The following is a 22,217-nucleotide window of genomic DNA, read 5'->3' on the forward strand; positions in this document are numbered from 1 at the left end:
GGGAGACCGAGGTGGGTGGATCATCTGACATCGGGAGTTGGAGACCAGCCTGACCAACATAGAGAAAGCCTGTCTCTAACAAAAATACAAAATTAGCCAGGCATGGTGGCGCAGGCCTGTAATCCCAGCTACTCAGGAGGCTGAGGCAGGAGAATCGTTTGAACCCGGGAGGTAGAGGTTGCAGTGAGCCAAGATCGTGCCATTGTACGCCAGCCTGGGCAACAAGAGCAAAACTTCGTCTCAATAATAATAATAATATTGTTGTTTTTAAAAAGTAGAATTTTAAAAAATATATAAAACGTTATTATTTATGACAGTCAACATTCTGTACAATAGATCACTAAAGCTTTTTCCTCTGATCTAACTGAAATTTTGTACCCTTTGATCAACATCTCCTTCCTCATCCACCCCCATTCCCCAGCCTCTGGTAGCCACCATCTACTCTCTATTTGTATGAGGTCAACTTTTTAAGCTCCCACATATGAGTGAAAACATGCAATATTTGCCTTTCTGTGCCTGGCTTATTTCACTTAGCATGGTGTCTTCCAAGTTCATCCATGTTGCCACAAATGACAGAATTTCTTTCTTTTTGAAGGCTGAATAATATTCCATTGTGGATACATACCACAGTTTCTTTTCCCATTCATCTGAAGATGGATTATTTAGGTTGCTTCCATATCTTGGCTATTTGGAATAATGCTGCAATGAACATGACTGCAGGTATCTCTTCAGCATATGAATCTTAATTCCTTTGGATATATACTCAGAGTGGGACTGCCAGATCATATGGTAGCTCTGTTTTTAGTTTTCTGAGGGACCTCCATATTGTTTTGTAAAATGGCTATATAAATTTACACTCTCACCAACGTATAATTTTCTTTCTTTTTTTTTTTTTTGAGATGGAGTCTCACTCTCACCACACTGGAGTGCAGTGGTGGGATCTTGGCTCACCGCAACCTCTGCCTCCTGGGTTCAAGCGATTCTCCTGCCTCAGCTTCCAGAGTAGCTAGGATTACAGGCACCCACCACCATGCCCAGCTAATTTTTGTATTTTTAGTAGAGACAGGGTTTCACCATGTTGGCCAGGCTGGTCTCAATCTGCTGACCTCATGATCCCCCCATCTCTGCCTCCCAAAGTGCTGGGATTACAGGCGTGAGCCACCACACCCAGCCAGTAGAATTTTCAATCAGATAAATGCCTGTGTGAAAATGCTCCAAAAAAATCTACAATGCATAGCCGGGAGCCTGAGAAAGTGACTATTTGTGGCTGTTCTCTGTCAAGTACAGGACACCAGCATCTGCACCTCTTCACAAGTTCATGCCCTCATGCTAAACAGTGAGCCGCTGGAGGCCCCTGAGACTTATCCATCCTGCATCCCTAGCTCTCAATACAGTGCCCAACAGACAGAAGCCATTTATTAACTATTCAAGTGCATGAATGGAAGCAGGATGAAGACCATTTGAGTCAACATGTTGAAGAATAATTTTAAGTTAAATAATCATTAAGTAGGTTAAAAACTAGCAGCCAAAGAAAAGAAACAAATTCTGTTTCTGATCCAGACCCCAGAACTAGCCCAGAGGCCAAATATATCATCTGGCTTCTCACTAGTTCCAAAGAGGCCCCACTGTTCATTTCTGCTCCCAGAGCAGAGGATCTTTACCTGTGGTCCACAGATGGAAACAGATGTCAAGGGGCTGAAGCAGTTTGACTAGTTGCTAAGTCTTTCATTTAAATCATTAATAAAGAAGCATATAAATAACTGTATTACAATCTTTAAAAATGTTGATAACTATATTCCTATATAATTGTGTAATCCTATTTTATTATACACATTTAAAAGTAAATTTTGAGGTCGGGTGCGGTGGCTCACACCTGTAATCCCAGCACTTTGGGAGGCCAATGGAGGAGGATCACTTGAGGTCAGAAGTTCAAGACCAGCCTGGCCAACATGGTGAAACTCCGTCTCTACTAAAAATACAAAAAATTAGCCGGGCATGGTGGCGCATGCCTGTAATCCCAGCTACTCAGGAGGTTGAGGCAGGAAAATCACTTGAGCCTGGGAGGCAGACTACATCACTGCCCTCCAGCCTGGGCGACAGAGCGGGACTCCATCTCAAAAAATAATAATAAAAGTATATTTTGAGAAGCCAATCAAAGTCTTCCCCAGTTTGCCAAAGGGAACCATGGAATGAAAACAACTGAGAACTCCATGCCTGTAATCCCAACACTTTGAGAGACTGAGGCAGGAAGATTGCTTGAGGCCAGGAGTTCAAAACCAGCCTAGGCAACACAGTAAAACTTCATCTCTACAAAAAAAATTAAAAAATTAGCCGGGCATGGTGGCACGCACCTGTAGTCCCAGCTACTTCTGAGGCTGAAGCAGGGGGACCACTTAAGCTCAGGAGTTTGTGGCCGCAATGAGCTATGGTCGCACCACTGTACTCCAGCCTGACTTTGTCTTAGAAAAACAAAAATGAAACCTGCCAGCTCTAGAGAGTATACAGGCAGACCTATTCCACTGGAAGACCTATTCCACTAGACCTAATAATCCTGTCAAGATGAAAATGGTTGATAAAGGATCTGTTGGGGGACTCTTGAGCAATCATGACCTCCTCTTCAGAGGTCACAACAGCGAGGAAGGTTAAGGCCTTCGTTGGATATACTCAAGATGTTTGATAGGCAAACATCAAAGAGAAGACAAGCATAATTCCAAAACAAGGCTGTAAAATAAAATCACCCGAGACAGTTAAGAAGTTCTGAAGATTAAGCAATCACAAATCATCTAAAGATAAGGGAAGAAACTAAGAAAACTAGACTGTCCTCCAAAGAATTTAATAAACACAGATATTAAACAGGAAAGGAAAGAACATTTCCTCCCCAACTAGGCTAAAAGCTCTTTAAGGAAAGAAACTGAGTCTCACTCATCTTTGCATTTCCATGACCAAGTACTGTGTCTGACCTGCAGTAAGCCCTACATTTTAAATATAAAAGTAGCATAATCAGCCAGGCACGGTGGCTCACATCTGTAATCCCAGCACTTTGGGAGGCTGAGACAGGTGGATCACCTGAGATCAGGAGTTTGAGACCAGCCTGGCCAACATGGTGAAACCCCATCTCTACTAAAAATACAAAAATTAGCCAGGTGTGGCACACACCTGTAACCCCAGCTACTCGGAGGCTGAGGTGGGAGAATCACTTGAACCCGGGTGACGGAGGTTGCAGTAAGCCAAGATCGTGCCACTGCATTCCAGATTGGGTGACAGAGAGAGACTCCGTCTCAAAAAAAACAAAAAAACAAAAAAAAAAACTAGCATAATCAGTGTTAACTATAAAAAAGTGGCATTTATCTGTAGGAAAAGCATCACCCATATATATAAAGTTCTAAGAGAGCCAAGAGCAGTGCCACATAACAATGCAGTAAAACATGAAGAAATATCTGGAATGGCAAGTCTGGAACAGCAATGACCTGTGGACTTGGTTCCACAGGCACTAGTTATGTTATCATGTACATTTGAAATATTTTATATAATAACTTTTTTTCTAATTTTAGAAGAAAATGAATAGACTGAGGATTTTTAAAATTCTGCTCAGCACTCAGCACACCAGGAAAAACAGAGACAATCCAGCTGGTTGTGGTGAGAGGAACAATGTCAGCCAGCTGTTTTTCAAAAGAACTCAAATCTTACTTCGCTTCTAACATTTCCAACAAGAAATATTTCTTTCATTCATTTAGCCACATAACACTTGGCATTTCCAGACTGCTTGCCATGTGCTAAGCACGGTGCTGGGGGTAAGGGGATGAGCAACACTGGCAAGGCTCCTGCCTAAACTTACATTCAAAGAGAAGAGGAGATGCAGATCAAAAACAAAGAAATAATACTCCTATTTGCAAGGAGGGTCTTAGCAGATGTAAGCAAGTTAAAATAAGCTCATACTCAATTACGGTGGTCCCTAATCCAGTGGCTGTCATAAGAGGGAAATTTGGACACAGACACACACAGAACGAAGATGGCCATGTGAAGACGGACGTGAAGACTGGAGTTATGTTGCCACAAGCCAAGAAATGCCAAGGACTGCCAGCAACCATCAGAAGGCAGAAGAAAGGATTCTCCCCTTGTTGGGAGGCATCGCCCTACCAACACCTTGGCTTTGGACTTCTAGCCTCTAGAACTGTGAGAAAATAATACTGCTGCTGTAAGCCTTCAAAAGTTTTTGATAGGTTGTTACAGCAGCCCTAGGAAACTACAGAAGCAGATGGCACCGCAAGAAGCTGGGACTAGGCTGTGCGCGGTGGCTCACACCTGTAATCCCAACACTTTGGGAGGCTGAGGCGGGAGGATCATGAGGTCAGGAGTTCGAGACCAGCCTGGCCAACATGGTGAAACCCAGTCTATACTAAAAATACAAAAATTAGCCAGGCGTGGTGGCAGGCGCCTGTAATCCCAGCTAATTGGGAGGCTGAGGCAGGAGAATAGCTTGAAACCAGAAGGCGGAGGTTACAGAGAGTCGAGATCGTGCCATTGCACTCCAGCCTGGGTGACAAGAGCGAAACTCCATCTCAAAAAAAAAAAAAAAAAAAAAAGGCTGGGACTACAGATGGGAGAAGCAACTGGAAGTGGAAGGACCCCCTAAAGCTTCTCAATCCTTGCTTTAGTTACTTGCAACTGAAAACAGCCCAACTAAGAGGGCCACCAAATGACTGCTGCCAAGCACTCCTGGATGAACGACTTTTTACCATGGGTGGCACCCCACCCAGTATTTGTCTCTGTTAGCACTTCTTGGCCAGGCGTGGTGGCTCACGTGTGTAATCTCAGCACTTTGGGAGGCCGAGGCAGGTGGATCACCTGAGGTCAGGAGTTCGAGACCAGCCTGGCCCACATGGCAAAACCCCATCTCTACTAAAAATACAAAAATTAGCTAGGCATGGTGGTGGGCACCTGTAATCCAGCTACTTAGGAGGCTGAGGCAGGAGAGTTGCTTGAAACCAGGAGACAAAGGTTACAGTGAGCCAAGATCACATCATTGCACTCCAGCCTAGGCAACAGAGTGAGACTGTCTCAAAAAAAAAAAAAAAAAGAAAGAAAAAAAGAAAGCACTTTTTGAGTCTGGAACAAAAATCTCTCAGTCACATTCGGTGGATAATAAATCTACCCATTAGACCTATGTCTAACTTCCAGGACCACAGAAAATAAACACAAGCCATCACCTTCCTCATGCCAGCTTTTTAAACTCTTTAATGGACAGCTATCATATTTTCTTGAAATTTCTTTTTCTCTTTTTTGAGACAGGGTCTTGCTCTGTTGCCCAGGCTGGAATGCAGTGGTGTGATCACAGCTCACGGCAACCTCCACCTCCTGGGCTCAAGCAATCGTCCCACCTCAGCCTCCCGAGTAACTGGGACTACATGTGTGCACCATCATGCCCCGCTAATTTTTTGTAGAGACGGGGTTTTGCTATGTCGCCCAGGCTGGTCTTGAACTCCTAGGCTCAAGGGATCCTCCCACCTTGGCTTCCCAAAGTATTATGATTACAGGCGTGAGCCACTGCACCTGGCCTGAACAGAGAATAGATGTAACCTGTCTTAAGAGAGATTTTCTGTTTGTTTTTTCACTTATTTAGGAAATCATGAAAATCTGTTTATCCAACCCACCAAAGCATGGCTAATAATATCCAACTGTTTGTGATTATGAATAATGATGACTATGTGAGAAACATAATCAGGACTACTTAGCATAGAGGGCAAGAACTAACCGTTTAGGGAATGCCCAAGCCTTTCTGTTAGTTTGTGATAACAGCATATGGGCTGTTACACAGTGTTGCACTTATGCTTTAGTGGGGTCCCTCTGGCTCTACACTGAGAACAGACTCAAGTGAAGCAAGGGTGGGCATGAGACGACCAGTTAGGAGGCTGTTCCAGAAATCCAGGCAAGAGATGCTGGTGCCTTGGACCTGGGTAATAGCGGTGGAGGTGATGAGAATAAACAGGTGGTGAGAATCTGGTCTGCTTCTAGTTTTCTGACAGGTCTAGAGCAGGGCCAAGCAAGCTCTAGTCCACAGGCCAAATCTGGGCTACTGCCTGTTTTTGTAAGTGAAGTTTTACTGGAACACAGTTACACTTGCTCATTTACATACGTTCTATGGCTGCTTTTGTGCTACAGAAGCAGAGATAAATAGTTCTAACCTCACAGCCTCCAAAGCCAAAAATATTTACTATCTGGCCCTTAACAGAAAGAGTTTGCCAATCCAGGTCTAGAAAACATGAATTGTCATTTATTGAGATGGAAACCTGGGAGAAGATAAAATGTGAGGCAACAGCAAAGCTTGATTTGGGGCATGCTAGCTGTGACATGCCTGTTAGACATCCAAGCAGAGATGTCAGGTAAAGCGCTGGATGTGTCAATCTGAGGTTCAAGGAGCAGGTCCACGTTGGAGATAAAAGCTTAGGAATCATCAAATGAGGGTAATTAAAGCCAGGACACTGGACGACAACAGTAAGAGAATAAAGCTGGATGGAAAGGACAAGAGGTTAAATATTGAGCCCTTGAATCCTAACATTTAGAAGTCAGGGAAATGAAAAGGAACCAGGCAAAGAGTGAAGAAGGAACAGATACAGAGAATGCATGAAAACCAGGAGAATGTGCTGTTCTGGAAGCCAAAAGAAAAACGTGTTTCCAGGAGAAGTGGGTGAAAGCCATGTCTAATGAGGCTGATGGGTCAGACCAGACAGTGACTCAGAGCAACCACAGAGCAACCACGGGAGCCCTCGCCTGACTGCAGTTGATCCAGCAAAGAGTGCAAGGGCAGAAGGGGATGGAGAGGACAGGCAACTCATTCCAGAAGTTCTGCTGCAAAGGTTTTGGTGCAGAGATGTCGGGGAGAAGCTGGCAGGGGGAATTAGATGAAGAGAGTTCCTTTTGTTCATTCCCATGATGGGAAAAGTAATGGCATTATATAGGCTGTTAAAAAAAAGGCCATATGAGATGGAAAATCTGATGAAGCAAGAGAGAGAAAGGAACTGCTGGAGTGAAGGCTGAGTAACTGAGGGGAGATGGGATCTAGGGTCCAAGCTTCAACAGCAGCAGGGACAATTTGTGCATAACAAGAACCAGGCACACATACAGGTAGGCAGATGGATGTGATGACTGAGGCTGATGGAGGTTCCTTGCCTAGGTTCTGCCTGCATCTGTTTTCTCAATGAAATATGAAGCCAGAGTTAGGTGTGGTGGCACATGCCTATAGTCCCAGCTACACGACAGACTGAAGCAGACGGATCATTTGAGCCTGGGAGTTTTAAGCTGTAGTGCACTAGGATCACGCCTATGAACAGCCACCATGCTCCAGCCTGGGCAACACAGTGAGACCTCATCTCCAAAAAAAAATAGAAAGAAAGAAGTGGGAAGCCAGGCCACTAGCTGAGAGAGTGAGCATGGAGAATGAGGTACTGCACACTGGAGAAGGTATGAAATAGATCAGCAGAGTGAGTGAACTGGGAAGCATGGTGCAATGGCCTGCCAGTATCAAGGGTCTACCTGAGTTTATGATCATGAATTTGATTTGTTGTTGTTGTTGTTGTTTTTGAGACAGAGTCTCACGCCATCACCAGGTTGGAGTGCAGTGGCGCAATCTTGGCTCATTGCAACCTCCACCTCCCAGGTTTAAGCAATTCTCATGCCTCAGCCTCTCTTGTAGTTGGAATTACAGGCAGGTAGCACCACGCCCGGCTTTTTGTATTTTTTTGTGAGACGGGCTTTCACCATGTTGGCTAGGCTGATCTCGAACTCCTGACCTCAACTGATCCACCCACCTTGGCTTCCCAAAGTGCTGGGATCACAGGCATGAGCAACCACACCCAGTCATGTAATCATGAATTCGAAATGAGACAGACATTTCAAAAGTTTTCAATTAGTTCAAATGGTTTCAAATGGTTCTGAGTTTTTCTATAGCCTTATTCCAGTGCATGAGACAGAGTAGGTGGGGAATGGGATTTAACCAAGATCCTGGTTTAAATAAGCAAGTAAGACAAAGTGAGAGAGGTTCTCTCCAGGACAGATTCCAGCATTCCAGGTATGGCCTGACCAGGGTGAGGCAAAGAGCACTGTTGTCAGTATTGTGTCCAAGGAAAATCACATTTGGAATCCTGAACCCGTCAATCCTACCAGAAGACCATCAGAGCTTCTCAGAGACATATAGAGGAAACATTATAGGCAAGGATCTTCTTTATTACTAATAGATGTTTTGGTTGAACCACATTAAGTATAAACACTTATATATATCTGTAGTCTACATTGATACCTAACAAGAAGTACAGCAACAAAAACTCTGCAAATACTTTTAATTGACACGATTCTAGATCAAGAAGACAGATGATTCAGAAGGCTATCAAATTATTAGATGATATTATGATCAATGCAGTCCTCTTAGCACCCCCTTTATGCAACTAGAATCCTAATTATAAAATAGTAATTATTATTATATGACAATAATACTATATTTGATAGAAAAGTTCACAGACAAAAGAGAGATATTTTCAAATACACAGTATGAGAAATATCATCATTTCCCAACAAAGACAGTCCTGGATATCAAGCATCAGCTCATTTATTATAAAGAAATAAAGTTTTACTTTTTAATGAGATAGTTCTAAACATCCTATCAGGTAGTTTTATCCTCTGAAAAGTTAAAGAAAAAGTTCTGTGCCAATGCAGAATGAGGACGAGGAAATCTGCAATTAGAGGTGTTCATTTTGACCATTATTTTAATCTTGCATTTTCAGATTATTTTATCTTAAAACCATCAACCAAATTCATAAAATCAGCAGAACCAAATTCAGTCTTAATCATCTTGTCATCAGAGATAATACCTAAACCTGTTTGAAAAAAAAAAAAGATGGAAGTTATGGAAAGAAAAGCAATTGGTTTAACAGATTGCAATAAAAAAAAAGCGATAACACAACACATTGCAATGATATTTAAACTACTGCTTGGAGGATTTTAAAGAGCTGATATCTGCTTCATTTTAATCTGTTCTGGAAACATCACAACCATCAGCTTAACAAAAAGCTAAGAAGAATTACAAAAGAGTTCCAGGTATGAAGCTTGGGCTTACCTGATGCACCTATTGGGGAGGTAGCTGGGGTCATGTTGTGGACATTGAGACCAAGACTCTGAGAGGGTCCTGGGGCTGATGCCGCTATGGGAGGCCCCGGAGGGTTCTCCCTCTGGGGAGAGGTGAGTGGGGTGGCTGGCTGAGAGGTCTGTCCACCAGCAAGTCGTGCAAGGCGCCTCCGTCGAATCTACAACATAAGGGGAAAAGGGCATTCTATAATTAAACAGCAGAAACACAATTCTGCCAGAGAATGACATTATTCATAACCAAACCAGAGTTTAAAAACTAAATATGCCTTCAGCAAAAGTACTCTTCTGAGAGAATAACTTGCTCTACCAGTATTCCTATAAGCTCTATCACTTGAGTTTTTAACAACTGTATCTTGGCCAGGTTCAGTGGTGCCTGCCTATAGTCTCAGCTACTTGGGAGGGTGAGGTGGGGGGAATCGCTTGAGCCTAGAAGTTCAAGACCAGCCTGAGCAAAGCAGCGACACCCCACCTCTAATTCATACATACATAAATACATACATACACACAAACATAAATGCATATATACTGTATGTTAGTTCCCTTACCATCTCTGTTTATCACACCTCCTTGGCTGATATAGTGAATTTACAGTAAGCATATTACACTTTATTTTAGAGAGAGTCTCTCTGTCACCCAAGCTGGAGTGCAGTATTTCAATCACAGCTCACTGCAGCCTTGAACTCCTGGGCTCAAGTAATCTTCCCACCTCGGCCTCCTAAGTATCTAACTCTACAGGTGCAAACCACCATGTCCAGCTAATTCATTTTTTTTAATTTTTGACAGAGACGAGGTCTCACTATGTTGCCCAGGCTGGTCTCAACCTTCTGACCCCAAGTGATCCTCCCACCTTGGCCTCCCAGAGTACTAGGATTATGGGCATGAAGCACCATGCCCAGCCTATGCTTGTAACACACTAAAGCTTGTTGTTATTTTAATAAAATGACCTAACTTGGTCATTTCAAATAGGTAAGATCTAAAAATAAATAGCCAATTGGCCAGGTGTGGTGGCTCACGCCTGTAATCCCAGCACTCTGGGAGGCTGAGGCAGGAGGATCACGAGGTCAGGAGTTCGAGAACAGCCTGACCAACATGATGAAATCCTGTCTCTACTAAAAATACAAAAATTAGCCAGGTGTGGTGGTGCGCGCCTGTAATCCCAGCTACTGAGGCAGGAGAATCACTTGAACTCGGGAGGTGGAGGGCAATTGCAGTGAGCTGAGATGGCGCCACTGCACTCTAGCCTGGGCAACAGAGGGAGACTCCACCTCCAAAATAAATTAATGAATAAATAGCCAATTTAATTCACTAAAACAATGAGAAACAAAAGTTACACTAAGACACAAATTTAACCATCACTTGTAGGAGCAAAATGATCACATTTTCTTTTTTTACTTGATTCAATAAAAATACAATCTGCCACTTCTTCCTTTTAACATCTAATTAAAGAGCAACACCTTATTGAAGGAGAAAAATTAATCCATTCATTCAAAATGTGTTTGTTGAACTCCTACTAACAGCAGGGCGTCTCCAAAAGCTTCCTAACAGATTTACCCATGTCCCCTGAGCAAAAGAAGCCAGATGTAAAAAATACAGAGTGGATGATTCCATTTCTATAAAATTTGAAAATAAGAAAAACTAAACTATACCATTAGTTTGGATAATGGTTATCCTTGGTGGGAAAGGGGCAGGAAGCAGCTCGGGAGAGGGAGGAGTGAGATTCTAGGGATCTGGTAATGGTGTTTTTTTTTGTTTTTGTTTTTTTTAATTTTAACTGGATACTAGTGTCACAGGTATGTCCACTTTATGAAAACTCACTGGGTTGTATACTTACAACTATGAGTAATCAGTTCATGGGTATTCATCTTATTCTTCTTCATAGTTTATATGTTAAATATAGTCTTCTGTATCGCATGTAATTTTTTTTTTTTCTGAGACGGAGTTTCGCTCTTGTCACCCAGGCTGGAGTGCAATGGCACCATCTCGGCTCACTGCAACCTCCCCCTCCCAGGTTCATGCGATTCTCCTGTCTCAGCCTCCCAAGTAGCTGGGACCACAGGCATGCACCACCACACCCACGTAATTTTTAATTTTTTGTAGACATGGCATCTCACCATGTTGCCCAGGCTGGTCTCAAATTCCTGGGATCAAACAATCCTCCCACCTCGGCCCCCCAAAGTGCTGGGATTACAAGTGTGAGCCACCATGCTGGGCCAAGTTTCATTATCTTACAGACAGCTAAATTTAGGAGTTCATGCTTGATTTCTAATTCAAATTCAACCTTTATTACTGACTACTTTACTTATCTGGAGCCTATCCGGATAAGTCACTTAACAGCTCTCTGCTTCAGTTTCTGCACAATGGACATCTGTACACTACACATCTGTACAACGGGGATGAAATCATCGGCCGAGGGGAGTCCGAGGCGGTGGATCATTTGAGGTCAGGAGTTCGAGACCAGCCCGGCCAACACGGCAAAACCCTGTCTCTACTAAAAATACGAAGATCAGCCAGGCATGGTGGCACGCGCCCGTAATCCCAGCTACTCAGGAGGCTGCGGCAGGAGAATCACTTCAACCCGGGAGGAGGAGGTCACAGTGAGCCGAGATCACGCCACTGCACTCCAGCCTGGGCAACAGAGCGAGACTCCTGCTCAAAAAAGAAAAAAGAAAAAAGAAAAGAAAACTGTGCCAGGTGCAGTGGCTCATGCTTGTAATCCCAGCATTTTGGGAGGCCAAGGTAGGTGGGATCACTTCATGTCAGGAGTTTGAGACCAGCCTGGCCAGCATACTGAAACCTCATCTCTACTAAAAATACAAAAATTAGCCAGGTGTGGTGGTAGGCACCTGTAATCCCAGGTACTTGGGAGGCTGAGGCAGGAGAATCACTTGAACCCAGGAGGCGGAGGTTGCAGTGAGCCAAGATTGTGCCACTGCACTCCAACCTGGGCAACAGAGCAAGACTCCATCTTAAAAAAAAAAAAAAAAACTGGCCGGGCACGGTGGCTCACCCCTGTAATCCCAGCACTTTGGGAGGCTGAGGCGGGAGGATCACGAGGTCAGGAGATCGAGACCATCCTGGTTAACACGGTGAAACCCTGTCTCTACTAAAAATACAAAAGAATTAGCCAGGCATGGTGGTGGCCACCTGTAGTCCAAGCTACTCGGGAAGCTGAGGCAGGAGAATGGCGTGAACCCAGGAGGCGGAGCTTGCAGTGAGCTGAGATCACGCCATTGCACTCCAGCCTAGGCCATAGAGTGAGACTCCATCTCAACAACAACAAAAAATACTGAGATGGGAGGATCACCTGAGTCTGGGAAGGTCAAGGCTGCAGAGAGCCATAAAATCCAGTCTGTGCAACCCGGTGAGAGCCGGGTCTCAAAAAAAAAAAAAAAAAGTGTATCTAATTAATTTGACTACTAAGAGATGCAACCTCACTTTTTATCACAAACAGAACATATGAGATACACACCAAAAAATAGTCACAACACAGCAAAATATGATTAAACATTTTTCTCATTGTTTACTTGACTTTTTTAACATTAAGCCCAAAGGACTGGCATAATCTCCTTTAAGTTAAACAAAAGTCCTTTTTTAAGAGAATTTTGTTTTCCCCTATCTCACAGAGAAAAAAAAAAGTATAAAGAACTTCCAATTCCTCAATTTGTGTCCTAAACCACAACTCGAAGCCACACATACTAATCATGAAATCTCATTCCTAGAGTTTTTCTTGTCTGTTTCAGTTCTTATTTCACAAACGACATTAAAATAGGGCTTTCTCCTAATCTGTTATATGACGCAGCACTTCCCACCCTCACGTTCCTGATGAACTAAAAATAGATTCAAAACAGTGAAGGCCATTGTGATTTCAGGCAGAAGCTAAGACAGGATGGGCCAAGCTGTTCCTCTTATTTTTAGCAGTTTATGGGGAAAAACACCCATAAAACACTGTTATAAGTTTAATAAACAGTCATTCTACAAAAGGGTCTTACTTTTCTACTTTAAAAAAAAGTGAATTCCAATATAAAGAAAAATAATTGGAAATACTTTCTCTTTGGGGTAGTCTCCTTGGAAAGATGAAGATAACTCCTAGTTCTGTTTTGGTTTTTTTTTTTTTTTGAGACGGAGTCTTGCTCTGTCACCCAGGTTAGAGTGCGGTGGCGTGATCTTGGCTCACTGCAACCTCTGCCTCCCGGGTTCATGCCATTCTCCTGTCTCAGCCTCCCGAGTAGCTGGGACTACAGGCGCCTGCCAAAATGCCTGGCTAATTTTTGTATTTTTAGTAGAGTCGAGGTTTCACCTTGTTGGTCAGGCTGGTCTCGAACTCCTGACCTCAGGTGATCTACCTGCCTCAGCCTCCCAAAGTGCTGGGATTACAAGCGTGAGCCACCCGCCTGGCCAATAACTCCTAGTATTATTATTGGTTTTATTTTATTTTTTCACAGCTGGCCATGTTTGAAACTTACTAAATGCTATGACAATTTCGCAGTAGGCCTAATCTAAGCCCAACAATGTTTCTCCAAAAAATGCATTTACATCCAAACATCACAGCTCTGTGATCTAAAATTCGTCAGTTTCGTTTAAAAAAAAAATTCATGGTCAGATGTGGTGGCTCACACCTGTAATCTCAGCACTCTGGGATGCTGAGGCAGGGGGATCACTTGAGCCCACAAGTTCAAAACCAGCCTGGGAAACATGGCAAGACTCCCCACCCCAATCCCACAAAAAATAAAAAATTAGCTGGGCATGGTGGCACACACGATGTGTAGTGCCAGCTACTAGGGAGACTGAGGCAGGAGGTCAAGGCTGAAGCGAGCTATGATTGTACCACTGCACTCCAGCCGGGCTGTCAGAGTGAGACCCTGCCTCTAAATAGAAACGAAAGGGAAGGAAGGTAGGAAGGGAGAGAGGGAGGGAGGTATGAAGGGAGGGAGGTACGAAGGGAGAGAGGGAGAGAGGGAGAGAGGGAAGGAGTGGGGGAGGGAGGGAGGGGAACAATGATATATGTTATATTCACTTCGATATCTACCGCTTTTAAAATGAGGCCTTTTATGTTATGTGTATTTTCCATTTTTTAAAAAATTGAATTGAAAAAGCCGGTTGCAAAAGGGTACACATAATGATTCCATTTATTTTTTAAAAGGATGTAGATTTACATTATAATGAACATTATTATTAGTGCAAATTATACAGAAATGCAAATGGCAATGACACAGTAAATTTCCATTTTTCCTCATCTTTCTTCTTTCACAGAATTTCTGATGAAAAGAATGAAAACCACTATTATTTCCCACTACATCTACTGTGGGAAAACATTCAGATGAAAGTGTAGCCCTGCTCCATAACGTCTTCACTCCAAGACCCAGGGTGAAAGAGCAGCCTCTAATGGGAACACTAGCAATCGCCCAGGCAAAGGGCAAGAGGCAGGGCAAACTCCACACTGGCCCGGCGGTGACACATTCAATTGTGTTCACATTTAACTGGCCAAAACAGTCACAGGGCCGAAACTACCCCCAGCAGCGTGGGGAAATAGAACCTTCCCCAGACGGGTGGTGAATATGTGGACAACAATACAGTGAAGTACAGCGGTCTCCTCTTCCTTCAACACACAGCTGGGCACTGGTGGTTGCTTATTGTGGAGCTGCGCCTTCCTCCCCCGCACGCTCCTCCCGCCACTTGCCCCATAACTGCTCTATAACCTGCTCCCTGACCTGGATCTTTGCTCAAATATTACCTTCTCAATGAAGCCTTCCCTTCCTTCCTCCTAGTTCCCATCTGCTTTAGTGGTTCTCCATACTTTCAAATAGTTCAGCCAAAACCAACAAGTATGTGTGGGTGTATAGATGTATATACACACATTTATATACAGACAGAGAAAGCGAATGTAACAAAAAATAAACTGATGAATCTAGGTGAGTCATTCAAATTTTCTGCAGATTTAAAAATTTTTAGGGCCAGGCGCGGTGGCTCACACCTTTAATCCCAGCACTTTGGGAGGCCAGGCGGGTGGATCACTTGAGGTCAGGAGTTCAAGACCAGTCTGGTCAACACGGTGAAACCTCACCTCTATCAAAAATACAAAAATTAGCTGGGCATGGCAGCGGGCACCTGTAACCCCAGCTACTCAGGAGGCTGAGGCAGGAGAATTGCTTGAACCCGGGAGGTGGAGGCTGCAGTGAGCAGAGATCGCACCATTGCACTCCAGCCTGGGCAACATAGTGAGACTCTGTCTAAAAAAAAAAAAAAAGTCCAGAATAGAAAGTTGAGGGAAAAGTTAGACCCACCAGCATGGCTTTTGTTTTTTTCTCTAGCCATGTACAGCGGTACACAGTAGGCACAGAGATGGACTAGCCAGGGCTGTTGAGACAGGAAAACGAAGTGACAAAGAGACGAGGTGATAGAGAGTGGAACTGAAGGGTAATGATAATGACGCAGACACAGGAAGCCCTGGGAGCACCTGGATTCTTGATTCCAGTTTCTTCCTGTGACCCAGTTATCTTTCTATCCCTAGGTTCAGAAAGAAGACTCCTGTATCCTTAAAATAAATCCCATTTTTGGCTTAAGCTCAATAAGATGTTCTATTACTTACTGCACATATGCATAGAAATACTACAATTCCCCGGAGATGCAATCAGCAGTTTGCTTGTGCATAGAGTATCACCTTTTTTTCACCATCTTATATTAGGTTTTCAGGATTCAAATTCATTTACACTAACTGTATATTCATGTAATAACTGAATCATCCCAGAGAGCAATTTTGAAAATCGAGCCACATACAAATGCTATGTGCTTACTACTTGACTTGAGTTTCTTTTTCAGGACAGGTAGGGGTTAGGCAGACGAGGAACAAAGGAGCGCCGGCAGAGGCTGGGAGGCTTTGTGAGCACACACACTGTTTAGGGAATGCTGAGTAGTTGGTAAGAATGAGTGTGTATGGATATGGTGAGGCACAGACAAGAAAGACAAGCTGCAACAAGCTCATGACGAGCTGTGAATACCATCCTAAGACACTGAACTTGTTTATGAAGGCAAGGAAGACATCTTTTGAAGGATTTAAGCAGGGGAATAACCAGGTAAGATGTACTTTTCTTTTTTTTCATTGAGACAGTTTCATTTTTGTTGCCCAGGCTGAAGTGCAATGGCATGGTCTCGGCTCAACTGCAACCTCTGCCTCCCTGGTTCAAGCGATTCTCCTGCCTCAGCCTCCTGAGTAGCTGGGATTACAGGCACCCGCCACCACACCCAGCTAATTTTTGTATTTTTAGTAGAGACGGGGTTTCACCATGTTGGCCAGGCTGGTCTCAAACTCCTGACGACCTCAAGTGATCCGCCTGACTTGGCCTCCCAAAGTGTTGGAATTACAAGCATTAGCCACCTCGCCCCGCCCAGATGTACCTTTTAAAATAAATCACTCTAGCTACTGTGTGGAGAATGAATGGAGGCAGGCCACAAGCAAGCCTGCGCAATGGGCATATGAAAGGGACAGCTCTGGAGATACTTGATCTGTGTTCCCAACAGAACTTGGCTGTTATTTGGAAGTGAAAAGTGAGGAAGAATAATAATCTAGATTTCAGGCCTGGATACCTAAATGAATGGTAAAATACCCTAAAATTGAAAATACAGAAGGAGATTTTAAGAAGATGGGTTATGATTAGATTACTGAGTGTGAGGTACCTGGAAGAATACCCAACCAAAAATGTCTTACAGGTTGCCGACATCTGTTTTGTTTTTGTTTTTTTGAGATAGGGTCTCACTCTCTATCACCCAGGCGGGAGTGCAGAGGCACGGTTTCAGCTCACTGCAACCTCCGCCTCCTGGGTTCAAGCAATCCTCCTGCCTCAGCCTCCCCAGTGGCTGGGACTACAGGCATGCGCCACCACACCCAGCTAATTTTTGTATTTTTATTAGAGACGGGGTTTCACCATGTTGGCCAGGCTGGTTTTGAATTCCTGACCTCAGGTGATCCCCCTGCCTCAGCCTCCCAAAGTATGCCCAGCCCCAACATCCGTTTTATTCGCCATCACTATTTTCTTTTTCTTTTTTTTTTTTTTTTTGAGACGGAGTTTCGCTCTTGTTGCCCAGGCTGGAGTGCAATGGTGCAATCTCGGATCACTGCAACCTCCGCCTCCCAGGTACAAGCCATTCTCCTGCCTCAGCCTCCCGAGTCGCTGGGATTACAGGCATGTGCCACCACACCCGGCTAATTTTGTATTTTTAGTAAAGATGGGGTTTCGCCATGTTGGTCAGGCTGGTCTTGAACTCCTGACCTCAGGTGATCCACTTGCCTCAGTCACCCAAAATGCTGGGATTACAGGCGTGAGCCACCGCACCTGGCCTCACTATCATTATTTTCTTGTTCTAGGAAAGATTTAAAGTGATTAACAAAAAATACATTAAGGCAGCCGGCACAGCGGCTTACGCCTGCAGCCCCAACACTTTGGGAGCCCAAGGTGGGCAGACCTCCTGAGGTCAGGAGTTCGAGACCAGCCTCGCCAAAATGGCAAAACCGCGTCTCTACTAAAAATACAAAAATTAGCTGGGTATGGTGGCTCATGCCTATAATCCCAGCTACTCAGGAGGCTGAGGAAGAAAAATCCCTTAAACCCAGGAGGTGAAGGTTGCAGTGAGCCGGGATCGTGCCATGGCACTCCAGCCTGGGCGACAGAGCGAGACTCCACCTCAAAAGAAACAAACAAAAAAACACACATCAAGTGTATTTTTAATTTAACTTAATTAAATTAACAAGTTTAATTCAAAGAGATAAGGAAATTAGGACACAAGCAAAATGATGGTAGAAAAAATAGGGCCGGGTGTGGTGGCTCAGGCCTGTAATCCCAACACTTTGGGAGGCCGAGGTGGGTGGATCACCAGGTCAAGAAATCGAGACCATCCTGGCCAACGTGGTGAAACACCGTCTCTACTAAAAATACAAAAATTAGCTGGGTGTGGTGGTGCCCGCCTGTAATCCCAGATACTCAGGAAGCTGAGGCAGAAGAAAAGCTTTAACCCAGGAGGCGGAGGTTGCAGTGAGCCAAGATCGCGCCACTGCACTCCAGCCTGGCAACAGAGCGAGACCTCGTCTCAAAAAAAAAAGAAAAGAAAAAAGAAGATAAAGCCAGGAGTGAGATCAGCACACACTACACACGTATAGCAACACAGTAACTGACAACACTCCTCAACATCAGCAGATGCTTAATGGCAAAACAAGATTCAAAGGAAAAAGTTTGAGAGTAGCCCAAATGAGGAGATCCAAGCATCAGCTTTGCTGGTGCGGCTTGATTTCTGGGTAGAGTTGAGGATACCTGGGGCAGGGGTCCAAATCCTGGGACCCATGAAGGCCAGGAGGACCTTCAATTCCCTCAAGATTTTCAAGGAGATCTCTTACCCCAAAAAATCTTAAAAGATGACTCTCCCAGGCAATGCCCTTCACTCAATCCTCCATAAAAACTTGCTCAGGGCCAAGTGTGGTGGCTCACCCCTGTAATCCCAGCACTTTGGGAAGCAGGCGGATTACCTGAGGCCAGGAGTTCCAGACTAGTCTGGTCAAGATGGTGAAACCCTGTCTCTAATAAAAAATATAAAAGATTAGCTGGGCGTGGTGGTGCATGCCTGTAATCCCAGCTACTTGGTAGGCTGAGGCAGGAGAATTGCTTAAACCCAGGAAACGGAGGTTGTAGTGGGCCAAAATCATGCTACTTGCACTCCAGCCTGGGTGACAGGGACTCTGTCTCACAAAAAAACAAACAAAGTTGTTTTGCACAATTACAGAAATGTGGCCAGTTGTCTGTTCCTCTCTTCTGATATCTTGCTTTTACACCTTGTTATTAAAGGGTGGATTCCAATACTACAAATTCTACAAGTAAGTATGCCGTAGGTTTGCAGTATGCTGCATTAATGCATCTAATTTATATCTTATTGTCTTTTGAGATAAAAAAATAAAAAACAGAAAACAGAAGGTGGAAACAAACTCTTGCGGTGGCTTACACCTGTAATCCTAGCATTTTGGGAAGCCAAGGTGGGAGGATCACTTGAGGCCAGGAGCTCAAGACCAGCCTGAGCAGCATAGTAAGATGCCTTCTCTACAAAAAAATTTAAAAAATTAGCTGGGCATGGTGGCACGTGCCTGTAGTCGTAACTACTCAGGAGTCTGAGGCAGGAGGATCACTTGAGCCTAGTGAGCTATACAATTGCACCACTGCACTCTAGCCTAGGCAACAGAGTGAGACTGGCTCCAAAAAAAAAAATTGTCCAGAATCTCACTAGCTCACTAGGGACTCTAAAATACACAGCAAAATGAACCTCTACCCTTAGAAGTCAAGGTGTTAAGGAATGGCTTATTTTCTGATGACCACATGTAGGAGTACTTCAATGGCTACTAGAACCCCAGAAAGGTTTTTATTTTCTTTTGTTTTGTTTTGGTAAAGGAAAATGCCATACATAAACATTCAGGACTCATTCGAACCTTCTGGAATGTTCCCCTGGGGAGGTCAGAGAGGAAATACAGTCATGGGCTGCATAACGACATTTCAGTCAATGTCAGATCACCGGATCTTACTGGTGGTCCGGTAAGATTATAATACCATATTTTTACTGTGCCTTTTCTATGTTTAGATACACAAAAACTCACTGTTATTGTACAACTGCCCACAGGATTCAGTATAGTCACATGCTGTACAGGTTTGTAGCCCAGGAGCAATACCTAGGCTATACCGTAAGTATCCAAGGAGTTATACTATAGAGCCTACGTGTGGAATAGGCTATGCCATCTAAGTTTGTGTAACTACACCCTATAGTGTTCACATAATGATGCGTTTCTCAGAACGTATCCCTGTCATTAAGTGATGCATGACTGTAGTTGCTTGTTTTAAATCACCATGTAGGTTACATTCATCTACCCCCAACCTTTCCCAACCCCCTCCACACACACACAGGGACCTGACAACTGAATAGAACAGGACTGGCTCCCAGGAATACAAACAGGCTCTCTTGCTTCTCCTCATTAGTCATGCCTTAGCATGGTTCCTCCACATCCCCTACTCAAGCAGGGTCTTAGTAAACAAGTAAACAAAGCACTAGCAAAGACCCCAGAGTTGCCACCCCTCAGCTCTCCTGGGTAAAAGGAGCCTTCCCTTGGCTTGGGCTGAAGACCTATGCCCCAGAGGTGCCATTCTGATTGTGTGAAAGGAGTGGAGACAAAAATGCCTAAAATTAAAATGGGAGCCTCCAGATACGCTCAACAACTTCGGATGCCTACAGCTGTGGTCACTGTGACACGTGGAGGTGAGAGGCATAGAGGAATGGGGCAGACTGAGAGGGTGTTGTCGGGATAGGGATCGGCTGCTGCCCTTCACACCTCGGCCTTGCCCTAAGCAGCCACGCTTCCATGGCTTTATGCACAGCCTCTTCGTCTCCTGGGAACTGCATGAGCTCAATGGGCTTCAAGCTCCTCCTGTTCAATTCATAGACAATGGGAATACCAGTGGGCAGGCTCAGCTCCATGATGGCCCCTTCCGGGAGAGCCTCCCAAGGCTCGACTGTGCCAGAAAAGCTGCTGCCAGGAGCCTCAACCAACAGCTGTTTCCCCTCCTGGATCTGGGGAATTATTTCTTCATTCCAAAAGGGCAGAGCTCTGACAATAGTGTCCTTCAGACTCTTACAGAAGAGCAGGTGCCCTACAGTGTAGTCTGCCCACCAGCAACCCTTGCTGCTGTTGCTGTATAATAAATGTTCAGCTCCATCAGAGGCATCCAGATCTTTTTGTTGTTGCTGTTGTTTTTAAGACAGAGTCTCGCTCTGTCCCCCAGGGCTGGAATGCAATGGCGCAATCTTGGCTCACCACAAGCTCCACCTCCCATGTACACGCCATTCTCCTGCCTCAGCCTCCCAAGTAGCTGGGACTACAGGCGCCCGCCGCCACACCTGGCTAACTTTTTGCATTTTAGTAGAGAGGGGGTTTCACCATGTTGGCCAGGTGATCCGTGATCCGCCCGCCCCGGCCTCCCAAAGTGCTGGGATTACAGGCACGAGCTACCATGCCCGGCCGGCATGCAGATCTTTACCTGGCCCTCATGGTTCTTGACAACAGCTTCTGCTTTATTGAGGCCAGTCAGACCCTTACAGTGCCACTCCATGAGGTGCACCAAGTCATCACTACTGGGAGCCACATCTGGTCAGTGGCATCCAATACTGTCCAGGGGGTCGGCATTGCTGTCTTCCGCCCTGAGGTGACACAGATGTCAAAATCACAGCCAGCATTTCTCAGTGCCTCCCAGAAGGCTCAGGTCAGTGTCACACCAGCTGCTGAAGTGCTTCTCCAGGTGCCAGGCACCCTTGCACCACCTGCAGGCGGCAGCTGGTGGGCTCAGGATGCAGCACTGACTGTGGTCACTGTGATTCCAGAGTCCCCGCTGCCTGGCTCCCAGTGCACACCACTCCCCCAGCTCTGTACCCCATGCCCAGCTTCTAGTGCCCCTGGCCCACCACCCAGCACCCCATGCCTCACTGCCTGGCTCCTGTGCACTTTCTCCAGCACAAGTTTTAACACATATAAACCTAACAGCTCAGTGAGGCCAGCTTCCCTAAGTCTGCACTAACAAGTAAAGTACCAAGGCTTCCAAGCAATAGAGAAATGTTACAGGATGAATATGACAGAGTGGAAAAAGACGGGGGTAGAATGGCACGGTCACCCTGCAATCTCATTTTTCCAATCATTTTCTGCTTCACTTTCCAGGTTACTTATCCAACTCAAAAAATGTTTACTCAACAGTTACAAAAAGCTTGATTGATTATCCACATTTCTTCTCCAAAGAATATCATGACTATGTCCAGGACTTACTCCCAAATCAAAACCCTAAAGTATCTAGTGCTTTTACCCAAGCACTCCGCTACAGCTCAAACACGTCACCTCTAGAAGGGGATCATCCATGTCAGCTCCTGGCCTCAGCCCAGGGTACTCCTGGCACTCCCACCTTAATTGTAACAGAGTCCCTTTCACTCTCACAAGAGTCCTTGTGTGGACATGACCTGAGAAGGTCACCCCACAGTGACCTTCCGACAGTCCAGCTGTTCCTTCTCCTCTCTTTACC

At 44.8% G+C, this 22,217-nt stretch overlaps 1 protein-coding gene across 3 annotated transcripts in view; it reads right to left on the reverse strand.

Annotated features, from left to right (window-relative positions):
- UBE4B (ubiquitination factor E4B) overlaps positions 1-22,217 on the reverse strand; it is a 149,487-nt gene that overhangs the window by 99,855 nt on the left and 27,415 nt on the right. For all 3 annotated transcript variants that reach the window (XM_019010852.4, XM_019010846.4, XM_019010842.4), the window contains exon 2: positions 9,107-9,293. In XM_019010852.4, coding sequence (XP_018866397.1) covers positions 9,107-9,293 — 187 coding nt within the window. The remainder of the gene's footprint in view (positions 1-9,106; positions 9,294-22,217) is intronic.

Source organism: Gorilla gorilla, chromosome 1 (genome assembly GCF_029281585.2).
Source record: "Gorilla gorilla gorilla isolate KB3781 chromosome 1, NHGRI_mGorGor1-v2.1_pri, whole genome shotgun sequence".
Taxonomy (NCBI): domain Eukaryota; kingdom Metazoa; phylum Chordata; class Mammalia; order Primates; family Hominidae; genus Gorilla; species Gorilla gorilla.